Here is an 18,233-nt window from a genome sequence, read left to right on the forward strand (position 1 = left end):
ACTCAAGAGAGTTCATTGTCCAAACAGATGCTTCTGAGTTGGGAGTGGGAGCTGTGCTTTCACAAAAAGTGGAGAAGTGTGGCTCACTGGTTAGAAGCGGCAGACCCTGAAGCAGAGGTCGGCCCGGGACCAGGGTTCAATTCCCGACGCGGCAGGGTCTTGGGTCAATGTCCGGGGACTCGATAATTCTCGCTTAGGTGCCTACGCTAACCATGGGTCCCACTATGCAACTCTGGGCAATAGCTTGCTTAATCTCCACAACGGCCCCAGCAACGCCGGGGATGCCTGGCTTCACCTTGGGGTGCCCTCTCACAGGGATAGCCAGGACGGGTTCCCCAGCGGTATACAGCGCCAGGACGCCACGTAACGAGGTAACAGTGTGCTTTACAAATATAAATACATTACACATTACACATTACAACTTAATGTAGATGGTAAAGACCAGCCCATTGCTTTTATTAGCAGAAGGCTGACCCCCCAGAGAGAAACGTTGGTCAGCCATTGAGAGGGAGGCCTTTGCTGTGGTGTGGGCCCTGAAGAAGTTGAGACCATACTTGTTTGGCACTCACTTCAAGATTCAGACCGACCATAAGCCCCTCTTATGGCTTAATCAGATGAAGGGTGAAAACCCCAAACTGCTCAGGTGGTCCATTTCCCTACAGGGGATGGACTTTATAGTGGAGCACCGCCCAGGGACTGACCATGGTAATGCAGATGGTCTCTCCAGGTACTTCCACTTAGAACATGAAGACACAACTGGTCAAGGTTAGTCTAATGTCCCTGCGTTTGGGGGGGGGGGGTGTAGGAGAGTAGGGTTTGCTATCCTATGGTCACCCCAAATTTTTGCTTTTTGCTTCACTGGTTTATGACTTAATGTGGCTGTGAGCCTGCTAATCAGACCCACAGCCTGCTGTTCTCTCTCTAAATTAATGCCAATGCACTCTAGGTGCATTACGAATTGGAACTGGTTCACCTTATAGGCCCCTGTAACAGTGTACCCAGGGTACCCAGGGCATAGGTGTTTCCAAGGCCTACCAGGGGCTGCAGCACGCATTGTGCCACCCCTGGCCTGGCCTACATATTTGACACAACTGGCTGATCACTCAGCTGGGGTAAGTCGGTGTAATCACCCCTTACTTAGGTATAGTATGCCTATACCTAACCTAAAATGGACACATATGTTCCTATCAGCCACTCATATGGAAGGCCTCATCAATCCTGGTGGCAGAGTGCTTGGAAATATGTGAGATGGTGCTCTAGCATGAGCTGAGCCTGTCTGCAGCTTTCGGAACCACTTCCTGTAGCTGTTCCATGATACTGCCATACCATATACTCTTAAGTGCATTATAATCCTCGCGGTTATATGCTAACTTTGGTTTGGCTTTATCAAAACATGTCGAGTAAGGTGTCATACGAATTGGAATACTACCCCCTCGCCAGTTCTGGCGACGGGGGTAGCATTCCACCCTTCTAAGGGACACGACATGTATATAACCTGAACCCCGGTTAAAGTTAAACTAGAGCCTCAGCATCACAAAATGGATGCTGCCACCACAGACACAAGTCTGACCTCCTGCTGCTGGGAGTCCTTCCAGCGAGGGAGGCTTGGACAAAGGGTTTCCGGCCTTGGGAGGTGCTAGCACCACCCCAGTCAGGATTTTGTGTATTGGGTAGGACAGGGCTGAATAGAATGAGACATGCCTGGGGCACACAAGGTGTCCCTGTGCATATGCCAGTTCAAACCGGTGCTGGGGCTCTCCAGCCCCAGTCTTGGCGCGAAGCTGGACAAAGGAAAGGGGGTGTAACCACCCCCCTTCCTGGTCCCACCCAGAGGAGGGACCTAGCAGGTAATCCGGCACCTAGATTTGGAATAAGAGTAGGAGCTGTGTCCCAAGACTTCAGATCATCCTGAACTCGACTTGAAACTAAGAAGAAAACTGGACTTTGACATTCTGCTGCACAGAAGACTGAAGAGAATCTCCCTTGTGGCCAAGGAGTGACCATCCTGTGAATACAGGCACCAACCAGCAACTCGACGTCTGCTTTGCCGCCGCCTCCCGCCGGAGCCCGAGCCCAGAGCCTGACAAGACCTGGATTCCCAGACATATCACAGCCCGATCCACAGTCCCTGAAAAGAAGAGACCCATGGAGGCATCGAGAGACGTGGGACCGGCCATCTTGAAAGACCCCCGAGAAGCTGACGGCACAGCACCCGAGGCTCTCTCAATGCTGTGCTTTGGGGTTTGAGAAGCCCCACCACCGAGCAGCATCTGCACTGAAGATCAGCCCCCCAGCTTCTCCACGATCTGCGTGGGGCCCTTTTGCACTTTGCCACTTGATGCGTCATCCCGGTCACTTGCCACGCGGCTAGTGGCCATCTTGGCGACAAAATCTACAATCTAAACCATTGGTCTGGTTGCTCCAGACTGGCCCTCACTCCTGTAAAAAGGAGCAGCAACTCTGACCTTTCCGGTCCAAGATTTAAGCTTTCTTCACTTCCTGCGTGGCTTGCATTAGCCAAGGCCTGTTTGCTCCAATCAAGTTGCCGACACCGCCATCAGCTAGAACCTTTGTGGGACAGCTCGTGATCGACTCCTCGACGTCCTAGACCTCTTCGTGTCTACGTGGCTGCGGAGACAAGCTGCACCTCATCGCCTGTTTGCACCCGACATTACCTGGTTCCATCCTGGTTCCTCGCCAGTCACTGGCTAGTGACTTCGGAACATTGTCCCCTCTGCTTTCAGGTCTTCACATCTTCGATCCACCCTTGGATCACACCGGACACTTCTCGCCTGGACGCCTGCAGCATCTTCATCCTCAGGCACCATCAGACTGCGTGACGAAACCCGACACACTTTGGCACCCGTGCACCCGCTTCCTGTGGGTGAGGTAACTTACTAATGCCGGTGTTCTTACACTGGTACACACCTTTAGTGCCTAACTCTAAAGTTTGGTAGTCCTAGTCCAGTCGGAAGACTCCTTTTGCAGTAACTTTGTAACTTTTACGCACCATTGACTTTGCATTGGTGCATGTGTGCACTTTAAGCACTGCACCCGAGTCGCGCTGGCCTTTCCCGACTTCTTCACTGTTAGTCCCGAACAGCTCCAGCGATTCCCCAGGCCCTAGGCCTATTTCCTTTCCAATTGGTGGTTCTTATACCACTATTTTAGTATATGTTTTAGGTGGCCCCTAGGGCTCATCCATATTGTGCAACTTTTGTGTATTTAAACTGTGTTTTGTTTTAACGCATTTGCTTCTGTGCTCATAAAGAGTATAGGGGATATTTGTAGCAAATAAATATATATATATTTTCAATATATATCTGTGTGGTGTCCTTTCATTTGGTATTCAAGGGGATTGTGAATGGTAAAACAGCTTGCTTCACATGCCTTTACAGAGTTTAGCCTAAGACTGCTTTGTCCACGCTACTAGGATAGCTGGTCTATAAGGTTGACTTACAACCAATCATCATAAGGGTTGCTTGGCATGGTACAAGGTGATCACTAGAACTAGTGAGCATCATATACCAGGCCAACTTCTCACAAATAGTAAAAAACGAATTTTGTAGCACTTATTTTTATAACCCAATCATTTTTGATAATTCCACATATTAAGGCTCTGTAATTCCTCGAACAAGGTGGCCTGGCCTCCCCAGGTCATGTACACATTAACCAGTTTTAAACTGTAAGAAACTAACTTCTTCACCCGAAACTGACCTCGCAAAACCAATTTCCCTGATTGATCTTTATCTGAGATTGCCAATCAATGTTCAAGACATCGTTAACGTTTTAGTTTCCCTGGACTTACCTTATCTTGTTTCAGCATCTGTTACTGTTTCTTTCTTGTTAAATGTTTCTTCATTACATGGGTTAATTATTATTTAGCAACTGAGCCAAGAATATACTTACAGAAATGCTTAAAGAGAGGAAAACCCTTAATTGAAATGTCTTCCTATAATACAAAATAATGAACATTAGTTTTGAAACCTTTTTAAAACAACATTCTGAAATGCAAAGTTTCTCCCGTGCAACTGAGGGCAAAGTCCTGGTTGAATAAATATTCCAGTTTATTTAGCTTGTCTCTCAAGGTTTATAACATGAGCAGCTGGCAGTCTTTTTCAAACTAAAACATATCAATGCGTGTTCTATAATATTTTAAGGTAAGCAGGAATTTACTTTAGCTGATCTGTTTGCCTGTTAATATCTAATACAATATATCTAAGGAAAATGCTGTAAGTTTATTTATTTTTTGCAAAACACCCAATTTCGTTTTTGGGGCCTTTTTTATTCCTAGTGAATGTGAATTTACATTTTAGTTTTTAAGCATTTAGACATTTTTGCTAAATAGACTGAAAACATCAAAAAGAAACACAAACACACATTTGAGCTCATTTCAGACATAAACAGAAAGGGGTCAAACACTCAGGACACACAATACGGCGCGCTTTAGCCATTCATTTCATAAATAGCGCCAACGCTATTCACTTACAGAAATTGCACTAATGGGAAAACCACATAAACATTTAAACACACATTTAACCCACAAACCAATACTCAGGACTAAAATAAAAGAACAGCCCACAGACTGTACTTAAACCAAACCATTTGTAAATACTAGTTGTAAGTCATATTTACAAGAAACGCTTCTCAATTGTGTTCCAAAAGACTGCAAAAACAGACTGCTACATATCCAAGAAGCCAAAACACACTCAATTCACTAGCTTTGGCTAGCAGAACACCAAAAATCGCTCTGCATATCTTCATTTATGAAATTGCGCAGAACAAAGGATCCTTGTTTTGTATTATGTCATATTTTAATTCCCTGGGGATACAAAATCACCAAGGAAGAAATATGTTTGTATACTTAAACCTATTAAGTATTCCTTCTAGGAGAGCCGGCTAAATAATTTCACATCACACTATGGTACCGCCAAAAAAAAGCAACACATTTTTCCATGTGAGCCTATACAAATTGCAATTTGCATATCCAAAATCCAAAACATATCTAAAGTTGGCCAACACAAATTCCAAAGTTACTGTCCTAAATTTGCTAAGACCAGACATCTTATAGCTCACTAATCTAGCTTAAAACTTCAAGGGGTTATCAAAAACGATATACTCGCAAATATACAAGCCCCTCGGCTTTGGTAATTGCAATAACCAAATCAAAACCAAGAAACCAAACAAAGTCGTGGGAGCGACCCACTTGTACTTCTTATTCTTACTAATCAAAAGGTTATCCAAATTCTAACTGTCAAGTTCTAAATGACCTAACGGTCTCTTTGTTTTTTTTTAATACTCACGCCAAAAAGGTTCTCAGTCAGGAGTGACATCATGTGGAGGATCAAAATCAGGAAGATAAGAAATATACTGGGCTGCAGAAAGAAAGAATCTCCAGAATCCCTGTGCACAGAGTACCTCCTTAGTAGAATCCTGTTCAGTCCTCCTCAGTAGATTTCAGTCTTCTGACAAGATCACTCCCACAGAAAGTCAATTCTCTGATGAAGCCCGCGTTGGCCGCGCTATCTGAAGAACTGTAATCTTCATTCTCAGGGGTCTCACTAATACAAAAGAACTTGGCACAGAAGCTGAAATATTAAAAGACATCTTTATTAAACTTAATTAAGTGAGACTACGTCACACAGGAGCCTTTAGCACCTGAATGAGGCAGTCTAAAGAATACAGAACACAGAGGTCTTTTATATGCTTAGGATTACAAACTCAGCATAAAAGAAAGGGGCAGTCCTAGCTTCTGCAAGCATGCAAAAATACCTAATATGGACATACAAGATCTGCAAAATATTAGCCAATAGAAAAACATCATGTAACCAGAATGTCCCCCTTACGTCATATTTCTGCCCAACCCATAAGTAAATCAATTACAGCACTTATAGGTCAATCAGTAATGGCAGAACATGTCTGTATGCAGTTAGGCCAGCTGGTGTCTGAGATTGATTTCAAAGCAAGGACAAAGGGGGGTTTTCTACACGTTGCAGTCCAAAGGGCAGAAACACTTCATGAATAGAAGAGCCTGTGTAAAGGCAACGCAAATTGATGACAAATGTCAGATGGAGTCAAAATTAAAGAACCTCATGTCCTAACGCTATCTATGTCTCCTACTGGCCAAAAGTGAGAGAGTGGATTTGTTAAGAATAGATTTCTTGGGAGAACAACCAGGATTTTAAGCCCTTCCTGAAGGACAAAAGTTCTGTGGTATTTCTTAGATGGAACGGCAGCTCATTCCAAGCTTTTGCTGCCCTGTGGACAAAGCTCCTGCCACCCCACTGAGCTTTTTGTGTGCGTGGCACTCATACCAGCTTTGCCCCAATTTACCTCAATGTTCTTTTTGGGATATACCACTGGAACTGCCGTTTTAAATAATCTGGTCCTGTACCTTGGAGTGCTTTAAAGACCATGCACAGAGCCTTAAAACAAACCCGACTCCTTACTGGAAGCCAGTGCAGTTTTTTGATATCCGAAGAAACCGAAGAGAATCTAGAGGTCCCCGTAACCAATCTGGCCGCAGCATTCTGCAATACTTGCAGTCTGTTCAGGAATCGTTGTTGCACATTTAAGTAAAGACTATTACAGTAGTCTAGTCTTGACATTACAAGAGCCGTGACCACTGTTTGCCGGCTGCCTGAAGGCAAAAACTGCAGCATTTTCCTGAGCATTCTCATCACATACTTTGTTTTTGATGCCACTGAATTTACTTGTAGGCCAAAGGTGAGGCATTCGTCCACTACTATGCCCAGGTTTTTAACCTTTTTTGAAGGGACGGGAGAGTACCCATCGAATCCGGCCACCAATTTGGTGTCCAGAAATTGGTATTATTGCCAAACAATATTAACTTGGTTTTACCCGTCTTAAGTTTTAAACAGTTCTCTGCCATCCAACCTCCCACTGCCAACATGCATTCCTGGAAGCGTCCTTCAATTCCCACCTCCTTCCCTTGTGACAGAGACACCACAATTTGGGTGTTATCCGCATAGACGGTGAAGCCGAATCCGAATGCAATAATGACGGGGGCCAGCGAAGAAACATAAACATTGAAAAGTGTTGGACTGAGAGAAGGCCCCTGTGGAACCCCACAGGGCAATGCAAAAGGGTTAAACTGTTAATCTCCCAATGCAACAATTTGTCTTCTGTCTGTCAAAAAGCATCTTAGAAGATCCCAGACTTTCCGGTGAATCCCACGCACCATTAAACGATCCATCAATAAAACATGATGGACCGTATAGAAGGCAGCAGACAAATCTAATAAGATCAGTGCTGCCCTGCCACCTTGGTCAACAGCTTCCCTGATCTCCTCAGTGGCTTTAATGCGAGCAGACTCAGTACTGTGTCCCTCTCTAAAACCATATTGTGAGGGATCCAGAGCTTGTGTCTCAGCCAAAAAGGAATTAAGTTGTCTGTTAATACGTTTTTCTATCAATTTTGCTGGGAGTGGGAGCCTAGAATTAGGGCGAAAATTGTTTGGGATGTACCAGTTCTGATAAGGATGTATGGGTTGGCTTGAAGAAGCACCTTAAGCCTCACTTTCAAGGGTCCAGGACTGGGGTGGCACCACTTGGCAGGGCAAACTCAAAGATGGCAGAGTCCAGGTGCAGATGAAGGTAAGATTTTATCCCTGAGACTTCAAATCAGGAGGCAAGCTAGCAAGCCCTTGGAGTCACTCTGGGTTCAATTGACGCAGGTCTAGTCCTTCTCACCCAGGGAGGGGAACAGCAGGCAACCGAGCAGCAAGGCAGAAGTCCAGCAAAGCACCAGTCCAGCAGATTGGCAATTCTTTTAAAAGCAGTTATTCTCCCACGCCGATTTTTACCTGGTCCAGAGAATACTCAATTCATGGAGTCAGAGGTCCAGTGATTATACCCAGCAGTGCCTTTAAATTAGGGGATACTTCAAAGAAGGTTTTGAAGTGCACAGAGGTCCTCCCTCCCTTTCCTGGCTCCATACTCACTACGGGAGTGTGCAGCCCTTTGTGTGTGAAAAGGACACAGCCTAATCAGATGTAGGTGTGAGGCTGTGCCCAGCTCCTCCCTCCCATCTCTCAGAATGGTCCATCAAGTCACACCTAAGTTCCTTTTATGTGCCGCGGTCTAGAGGGAATACAGATAGCCCAGCTGTCACCATAACCATAACCAGACTGAACAGAAAGAGACAGCAGGCACCAAATGGCTTTATGTAGAAAAATCCCAACTTTGGCATTTTCAGAACTGCAGTTTAAAAAACAAATTCACCATGATTTGTGAATTTAAATTGTGAGTTCAGAGACACCAAACTTGAAGAGTCTATCTCTTCACTGTTGGGAATTACACATAAAATATGTCATAAGCTAATTTCAATGTAATCCAATGGGAGGTTTAGGCCTTGCATTTGTGAAAAATGAGTTTTTCACGACAAATACATGTAAAATCTAAAAGCACATGTTCTGTCTTTTACATACATTGCATCCTGCCCTGTGGTTTATACAGGGTCTACCTTAGGGATGACTGATATGTGTAAAACTGTAAGGTTTAGGCCGGGTAAGAGGTTTATCTTGCTAGGTCGATGTGGCAGTGTAAATTGCACATACAGGCTCTGTAATGGCAGGCCTGAGCCATGGCCAGAGGGCTACTTAAAGGGGTGGAACTATGAATGCTGCAAGACCCACTAGTAGCATTTTATTTACAGGCCCTAGGCACATGTACTGCACTTTACTAGGGACTTATAAATAAATTAAATATGTCAATTGTGTATAAGCTAATATTACCATGTATAGGGGAAAGAGCACAAACACTTTATGTTATTTTATGTTATGTTATAATGAATTTCTTAAGCGCACTGTCACCATGAGTTTCCTGGCGCTGGTCGGATTTGGAGGGAAAAGAGGAAAATAATTAGTGAGGGTGAGGAAAGAGTAGTGTTTTTAGGGATTTCCTAAAAGAAAGAAGGGAGCAAGAAGACTTGAGTGAAAGTGGAAGGGAGTTCCATAGCTTGGGGGCCAGACAGGAAAAACCGCGGCCGCCAGATCTAGAGAGTTTAAAACGAGGGACTACTAGGAGCTGGAGGTGGGTGGACCTCAAAGTGCGAGAGGGACAGTAGGGGGTGATTAGGGACTTGAGAAAGGCAGGGGAGGGACCGGTGAGGGCTTTGAAAACCAGGCAGTGAACCTTAAAAGTGATTCTTTCACTGACTGGAAGCCAGTGAAGGTGGTGTAAAAGTGGTTGAGCCGACTGCCATTTAGGGGTTTTGAAGACAAGCCGAGCAGCCTGGTTTTGGACGATCTGTTGCCTGGACAGTTGGGATTTAGGGAGGCCGTGATAGATTGAATTGGAGAAGTCCAGCCGGGACATCACCAAGGCTATTAGGACTTGCAACAAGACTTCAGGCGACAGGAGGTGAGCGACTTTCCGTATCCTGTGTAGTTGGAACATGCAGGAAGATGTTACTGCGCTCACTTGGGCCTTGAGAGTGAGCCCGGAGTCGATCAAAACCCCGAGGCTTTTTACACAACCAGCAGGAGAGGGAGGTGTTCCGAGCTCAATAGGCCAGTACTGAGGGCCCCAGTAAGGGGCACTTCTCCCGGGGAGAAGGAGCTCAGTCTTGCCCGGATTGAGCTTGAGTTGGTTTTGATTCATCCAGTGCTGGATGTGTATCAAGGCCGTCTGAAAGTTAGTGACAGCATCAGGGGAAGTGAGGGGAAAAATAATTTGTAAATCATCCGCGTAATTAAACACGGTGATATCCCACTTACCTAAAGAGTGAAGGAGGGGTTGAAGGTACAAATTAAAAAGGAGGGGGGACAGGGAAGATCCTTGAGGGACCCCACAGGATGACGGAACGCTAGTGGCGCAAAATGGGCCCATGCTGACTGCCTGAGATCTCTCCTCTAGAAAGGATTTAATCCAGGACAGAGCGACCCCACAGACTCCGGCGGACTCGACACGGTGGATTAAGATGTTATGGTCCACCGTGTCGAATGCCGCCGATAGATCGAGTAGAACTAATGCCTGGGGTTGTCCTCTGTCATCTGTCACTTTAGCAGTGGTAAAGTCCACAGAGTCCTAAAGCCAGCAAAATCAAGGTCAGAACAATGGAAAGAGACAGGCAAAAAGTTGGGGGAGGTCCAGCGTAAAGCTGTCAGGTCTAACACAACTCTTCTGAATATTTTCCGCTAAAGCATCCAGCTGTTTTTCCTGCGGATCAGTGGGAGCTGATTCATCCACTACTCATTTATCATTCACTCTATGGGGCTTGGTAAATGATATTGACGCCTCAACTTAGTATGGTGCACTTTTGTTGATGTTTCATGTGCCACCAGTGTAAAGCATTTCTCTGACTTCCTAACCATTCAAAATTTGTTTTGGGTCTCCTGCTCATGTCACTTTTCTGGCAATAAACCTGACGGCCTGCTCATCTGTGTTTAATCTGATGCGGTTTTCAAGGGCTGCTTTTTGAATTACAAATTTCAGTCATCTTTTGCCAACATCAACAGTGATTGCACAATCTACGATTCCCCAACTCAGGTAATGATTTTGATGACTTTCTGCTCGCCAACATCTCTGATAATTGAATCAGTGTTTAATGCTTTGGACCTGGAAGTTCCAAGCCAGCCACTGCTGTTTTCTGTATAGCAAACTTTTGCTTCCAACTTTTCTTTCAATTTCTTTTACTGACTTTGTGCACCTTACTGCAGTTGACTTAGACATAAGACTAAAGCCTTGCTTAATCATTTAGCAATATGGGTTTTGAATCATAATTAGCTACAGTGTGAATGTACATGATTTGTGTATCTGCTAGAGAGCTTACTATTATTACGGGGTGTTAAGTATTTTGGGCCAGATGAACGCCCCCCTCATTATTATCCATGAGGCAAGTGCAATTTGTGACCCCAGTAGGAATGGCTAGCACTCCTGGGGATGGTGGCCTGCTGGGGTCAGCAGACCACCATGTCTGTGACTGCTTTTTAAAAGAGCAGTTTTCTTTTAATGCAGACCGTTTTCCTTAAAGGAAAATGGGATGCATTTAAAAAATGAAAAATAAAACGTTACTGTTTCATATTTTAAGAGTATGCAGTGGTCCGTGGGACAATTGGCTGCTTATAAAGAATATTTTCAATGGCAGTCACAAAGGGGAAGGGGTCCTCTGAGGACCTATCCCCGTTTCAGAATGGCTTACCACCTACTTGAAGTAGGTGGTAAACTGCGAGTTCATTTTGATGTTATGTTAGTTATGTTATATTAGTGATTCTTGTATCGCGCATGAATCACCCAGGGGCATCTCAGCGCTTTACCTGAAGGAGGAACCTCAAGGAGAAAGAAAAGATCGGAGGTGTAAGGAGTATTAGAAAAGCCAAGTCTTTAATTGTTTCCTGAAGGATATGTAGTTTGTGGATTCCCGCAGCGTCAATGGAAGCGAGCTCCAGTATTTTGGAGCTATGAACGAAAATGCTCTGCCGCCTGTGCGGGTGAGTCGAATCCTGGGGACATTCAGAAGGGCTAGGGAATTGGATCTAAGGTTACGTTCATTTGAGTGCTTAGTGAGTTTATTTCTAAGGTAGGCTGGGCCCTCACCTCTAAGAGCTTTGAAGGTCAAACAACAGATCTTAAATACGGAGCGTATTTGGATTGGTAGCCAATGTAGCTGTTTAAGAAGAGGAAGAGATGGAGTGCTGGGAGGGCAGTCCAAGACCATTCTGGCGGCCGTGTTCTGTATTACTTGTAATTTGGAAAGGGCTGTATTTCCAACCTCTGCCAGTAGGGCATTGCCATAGTCTAACATACTTCCTATCATCGCCTGCACTACAGTTCTCCGGTGTTCCAGGGGTAAGTAGGGAATGATTCTACGCAGTAATCGTAGATTATAATAGCATGAGCCTGTAGTGTTCTTTATGTTGTCCTTCATGTCTAGCTTGGCATCTAATTGGATTCCCAGGCTTTTTACAGAGGTGGATGGTATTGGTGCTACACCCAGTTTGGAAGGCCGCCAATCTGCAGTCCAAAGGTGTGCAGATTTTCCTAAGAGCATTAGCTCCGTTTTACCTGGGTTAAGTTGTAAGCACTGTTCCCTCATCCAATCCGCGACCGCTAGCATACCATCCGTGAAACGCTGTTTCTCATCTGGAAAGTTGTTACCAATTGGAAACAGCAGCTGCGTATCGTCGGCATAGGAAATAATTTCAAAGCCGAAGGATTGGATGAGTTTAGTCAAGGGGGACAGGTAAACATTAAACAAGGTGGGACTGAGGCACGATCCCTGAGGCACCCCTTTATCTAACAAGAATTTACTTTTAGACGTAAATGGTCCAAGCGTGGTGGTTTGCCATCTGTCCCTTAGGAAGTTTTTCAACCACCGTAGGGCGGTGCCTCCGATGCCACATTCATCTAGTCTCTCCGCTAGCCTTTGATGAGATATCGTGTCGAAGGCCGCGGAGAGATCTAGGAGAACCAGGACTGCTGAGCCCCCAGAATCGAGGGTACATCTTAAGGAGTCAGTAACAGCCAACGTTGCAGTTTCGGTACTAAACCCTGGACGGAAGCCCAACTGGGAGGGGTCCAACAGATCATTTGCTTCCAGATATTGACTAAGCTGGGTATTTATATTGGATTCCAGCAATTTCCCCAGTAGGGGTAGCAGGGATATTGGCCAGTAGTTACTTAACTCCAATGGGTCTGCAGTAGGCTTCTTCAGAATAGGCCGGATGGACGCCTCTTTCCAGGCCCCAGGAATGAGGCCTGTTTCAATTGATACATTGAAAATTAGTTGGACGGCTGGGGCACAGACCGAGGATACAAGAGCCATTGTACTGGGTGGACAGATATCCTGTGGAGATCCTGATTTAGCTGCTGATAGCAGTTTTGTTGTCTCCCCGAGTGAGATAGGCTTAAAATGGTTAAGCGTGGCTCCGTTGGGTGCGGGCAAGATACCTGGCTTTTTTTTCTGTATCACATTTGTATCTTGATCCAAAAAATGTGAATAGATTTTTTACATTTTTTCATGAAAAAAGTGTGCAATAGAATCACATAGATCCTGTGATTCTACTGGTACTTGTTTACATACTAAGGGTGAGGAAAAGTCTCTAACAATGTTAAAAAGAGCTTTGGACGAGTTCTTAGAGTTTTCTATTTGATCTTGGATATAGAAGCATCAAGCCTTTTTTATTTCAAGATAATAATGGGCTAAAGCACCCTTGTATATGGTCCTATCTCCTGATAATTTTCCCTTCCTCCACTTCCTTTCTAGTGCTCTACATGTTGTCCTTTGGGACCTAAGTTCATCTGTATCCCATGGGGCCGAGGGTCCCCTTAGAGGTATTGTGGCCTTTTTTTGTGGGATCACTAGGTCCAAAGTTTTAGTTAGGGCTAAATTAAAACTATCTAGCATGGCTGAGGGATCTTGATCCATAAGTTCCATTTTTATGGCTTGGTCAATATATGGTTTGGCAAAACTATCCATCTTCAGTTTGTGCCATGGTCTTTTATAATGTTGTTGTGGGTATAGGGGGTTGCCCTTGTTTTTTGGCCCTACTTGAAGTTGGTGGGAAAATTGGACTAGATGATGATCTGACCAAGTAAGCGGCTGTGGCTGCTGTACTTCCAGCAGTTGTGAATTAGTGAATATGAGGTCTAAGGTGTGGCCTGCCGAATGTGTGGGACCTAGTACCATCTGTCTGAGTCCCATATCGTTCAATGTTTGTTGCATATATCATTCATTCTGATGGTATGCTTCTAGCTCATATAGTCATGTGTTCATTTGAATGGTTGATGCTTCGGAAAAGGCATAGTGGCTTTAACAATAATGTGTATGTATGTATTAGTAGTATTTATAGTATGGACCTAGGCACTAGGTCAATGGAGCACTTTACATACAACTAAGAGAAGAGTACATATAAATTACATTGATGAAAGGTATGGAAAGAGGAAATAAGAATTATGTTATGTAGGCATATTTTAAAGAAATTGGTTTCTGGTTCCATATGAAAGAAGAATAGGAGGTACTGGTTCAGCGTAATGTAATCAGATATAGAGTTTCAAATCCTGAGAGCTAGGCGGGAAATAGCCTGTTTACATGTTTTGCTCTTTTGAATATTGGAATTTTAGGAATTAGTCAGCTTTTTCTGCTATTGTTCCTGTGGCCTCTGGTGAATAGGAGTTTGTTATTCAGATATGAAGGTTAGCCTATATATACTCCTTAAAGGGTTAAGCAATCTTGAAGTCACTCTCAGAGGGAATCCAAGGGAGGTGCCCTAGAATGGATGTGATGTGTTCTGATTTTTTGGCTCCTGTGCTATACAAATGTATTGCAAGCAAATTGTCCTGCTATTTTTCCCAGCTGACAACATGGGGGACGAGGTTTATTTTTCTCAAAATAGACAACTTGGATAGCAGAAATTAACTTTTCACAGCCCTCCCACAGCGACAGGGCTGAACTTTGATTTATTCCTACACAATAACAGAGACTAGCACAGTTTGCTGCAGAGCTGCTTGCATCAAGGCCATCATATCATAACTAAGCTTCCATAGAGACATAATTCATTCCTGTCTCGGAGACTGGAATGTAGACTGAATAGATGAAGCTCAGTAACACGTGTGGTGGTAATATATAAATAATTAATTTGCATAGAATGTCATACATTGGATCCTAAAGATTACACATGAATGGATCCTTAAAAAAGCAGAATATAATATCTGATTGTCTCTGACATGTTACATGCCCAATGAGCAATCTCTGCAAGTACGTTTGAGAGAAGGGCGTGGGATACAACTTCTCTACGAGTTCCGCTCAAGCTAGTTAGTAAATTGATGCATACCTCCGTTTACCTGAGGGTCAAGAAGGATCCATTTGGGTACACAGAACATTGAGAAAAAGTAACTAACTGATACGCCTTTCACCAGTGTGGCTGTAACTGCCATGGCAGTCATGCATTACAGAGATGCCCACTTATGGAAAGTACAACCCTCAGTGAAAGTAATCGAATACAATTAGAGACAAGCAACATTTATGGGGTTCACATTTTAAAAATTGGACTCCTCACAAATACCATACTTTAATGTCTAGTTCTTAGTACTGCAAATGTAGTTCATTCTTAGTGTGCTATTAGGGTACCTTGGAAGGAGACATGGTTGAGTCAGACTAGGTGGCATTGACCCATATGACTGCAGGATTCATATAGATGGATCCCAGTGGCAAACGCTTAGCAGCAGTTACAAGTGGCCCAGTAACAAGGTGCAGTTATACCACAAACATCCACACTTATTATCCCATTTCACCAAAAACAGGGGCTTTCGGCCAACAAACCAAATCATGCAATCGCATAGGATCGGCCCCTAATGCATTGATGTATTTACTTATTGTTCTATCTGTTAAAAGTAATATTCTGAACAAATGGCTCCATTTGTGTAATTGTTTATTTGCAAGAAAAATTGCAGGTTTTGTTCTTGTCAAAATAAAGTAAGTGCCTTCTCATACCATCTTGATTTCTTCCTACAATAATCCGTCTAAAGAACAGTATCTTCACTACTATGCAAGTGTTGCCTAAACTTTTTGGAAACTGTTGCAAGATCGTCAATTCGACATTTTCTACAACAAAGCATATCTCGGTGGACCCAGACATGCACGACGAGTCAAGGTCTGAGAGTGCACGAAACGATTTACTCAAGACTTTCTGTGAGTATATCAAAAGTACATGGTCCCATTTTATCGAATTGCTGAGCAGAAAATTTGTTTTAAAATGCATTAATGAACTACACACAGTAAACAAGGTTTTCAACAGTACTCAGGTCATCAATAGCCACACATCAGCTCATGGTCAATAACGGAAGAACTGCCAGCGGGAAGATGTCTATCAGTAAACATACACAAGTTGAAGAAGGGCTATCTATGCACGTGCATTACGTATTCCTATTAATCGCACAAAAAAGAAAACCGAACGTTGCACTTTTATGGTATGTTGCATGCACGCGCTCTTGTGTTTGCATGCATTGTTTAATTTCTTACTGCACTACATTAAGTACGTGCAATGCACCCGTGCCTTTTTACACCGAGCGCTTCCCTATCGAAGGAACAATTACCTGGAATAAACGTTTTATAAATAGGACATCTGGGCAGAGGGCTAATGGAGTGGGTTTGTGCAGCAGTCTGCGTCACACGGAGATGGGAAGGCGCTCTGCATCAGAGCTGGCTGTGTTTACCGACAGCTCGGAGCCGTTGACGCAGCCGAGGCTCTGATGCACAGAACACGTGTGAACTTCACGGGAGCAGGGCAGCTGGCTGGGGAGGCGACGACCCCCACCCGCCTACCGCAACATGTTAGCGCACAGACAAATATATTTGGGGAATAAACATTTTCAAGATGGAGCAGCGAAAACGCGTTACATATTGTGTCGTAAAATAAGATAGTGGGGCGACGAGGGAGTTAGTGTGTCAAGAGAAGCACCGCAGGGGAAACGGGTGGGAAGCGCTGCGAACTCTGCCTTTGGCCCCCTTGGTGAAGCGCTAGCCAAACTCAGTGCAGGTAAACTTTGACCTGTGCATAAAGTATGCAAAGAACGGGGTAACTTCACCTTTTCTGGGCTACCTGTTGCAGCAGGTGAGCGTGGGTGAGAGTGAGGCTGTGCTCTGAGCGTTACTAGTGGAAACACACCGAGGGTGGGGACCACCGGCCCCAATAGTGATCTTCCGAGATCTGATCCCTGTCATGCCTTCGCGGAGGTGCACACGATACCCTTTAAACAATGTCAGATATAAACAGGCATTTTCGCCTGGTTCTGCCTAGGGGGGCAGCCCTGGTGGCAGGCTCCGGTGGCAGGAGTAGTGTGAAGGAATGGGGAGGGGGCGGGACGCGCGGCTGCAGAGGGGTGGGCGGGGAGGGATCGGCAAGCGAAAGCAGCACAGACGAGCCGCTTTCCTTCCACCCCGGACAGCGGGAGGCGCTGGCAAGCACGTTCGGCGTCTGGCACAGGCGGAGACTGGCAGGGAGGGAGAGGTCAGAGGCATCGGTGTCCGGGGTCACATGTCCGACGGCGCGAAAGATTGGGGAGCCTCCGGAGCCGGTACAGCGCATGAAATAAACAGCCTGTCCCTCGTTGTCAACAGGCGCTGCCGCCCGGGGTGTCTCCTAGCCGGGCTTGGCATGGCATAACGAGCAGCTTGGAACCTTAAAGGATGGCATACAAAGATGGTCTCTGCCAGGAAGGAGCCAGCAGCTGCGATGTCATACTCTCTCCTCCCTATTGTCGCCCTTCACACACTACTTTGCCTGGTTGCATGGTGAGTACCAGGGGCCCCTTCCAGTGCTGGGCATGTATGCCCGGTGCTTGGCGCTGCATGCCGCTGTGAGTGAGTGTATCGCCGGGCGTCGCAGTTTGTCAGCCTCCTTGCTTTGCAGCGCCCTCCCCCGCCACTGTCTAAACTCAGTCTCCGCGCATCTTTTTTTCCCCGCAGTGTTGCTGAGCCCCCAGGGCAGGCGAAAAAGGAGGAGAAACTGTACCCCGAGAATTTCACCAGAATCCTAGACAGTCTGCTGGACGGTTATGACAACAGGCTGCGTCCTGGATTTGGGGGTATGGTGATTTCAAGCACCGAGTACTGTGCCGTCCTGTCTGTTTGTCTGTCTGTCTGTGTGGAGTACCCCTTTAGGTACGTGCTGTGTAAATCCAATGCATATTGCAAACTGGCATTATCATAAAGCCGCTCTGTCAAGTCGAAGCCTGTAAAGGCTGCTTTTCATTTTGCAGTGGCGCGGGGGATGCAGCAGTGGTCGACGCTTAAAATGGAGATACGGCTTTGCCTGAAGTCGTCTTTGCAAATGTTTTGCCGCTCCCCCGGAGCGTGTTTTCGTTACTAACGCACGTGATGCACCTGAGCTGACACGCATGCCGAAATGTGCATCACATGCTTAAGTTTAAGCGCCCTTGAGCACGGGTACCGTGTACGCCCCGAAAACACCGATATGCTACACCCATGATTTAACATATGCCGTGTTATCCATTAGTTTTGCTGGTCTGTGCGTGAGCCAGCTCCCCCACCCTCCGAAGGAGCGAACTCAATTAAATCACTAATGGAGACATTTAGCTAGATAGCCTGTGGCGGTGGGCTTTTAAAAACTAATTCATATCGCGTTTGTCTGAATGTTGGCATGACTTGTTAAGAAAACACACGTATGTGTTTCTTTTTACCCACGGCTGTGTTTGAACACTTACGTTTTGGTTCCGGTCAGGGCCGTGGATTTAACTTACGTCATTCAAGGA

At 45.3% G+C, this 18,233-nt stretch overlaps 1 protein-coding gene across 3 annotated transcripts in view; it reads left to right on the top strand.

Annotated features, from left to right (window-relative positions):
* The first annotated feature begins 16,912 nt into the window (after nt 1–16,912).
* Nucleotides 16,913–18,233, top strand: part of GABRA4 (gamma-aminobutyric acid type A receptor subunit alpha4) — a 621,559-nt gene continuing 620,238 nt past the window's right edge. The window contains exons 1-2 of one of the 3 annotated variants that reach the window (XM_078678233.1): nt 16,913–17,253; nt 17,428–17,546. In XM_078678233.1, the coding sequence (XP_078534359.1) occupies nt 17,162–17,253; nt 17,428–17,546 (211 nt within the window). In that variant the 5' untranslated portion in view covers nt 16,913–17,161. Of the gene's footprint in view, nt 17,254–17,427; nt 17,623–18,233 lie in introns of those variants that run through there. The other 2 variants (XM_078678232.1, XM_078678234.1) reach the window with 2 other exon arrangements.

Source organism: Lissotriton helveticus, chromosome 2_2 (genome assembly GCF_964261635.1).
Source record: "Lissotriton helveticus chromosome 2_2, aLisHel1.1, whole genome shotgun sequence".
In the NCBI taxonomy this organism is placed as follows: domain Eukaryota; kingdom Metazoa; phylum Chordata; class Amphibia; order Caudata; family Salamandridae; genus Lissotriton; species Lissotriton helveticus.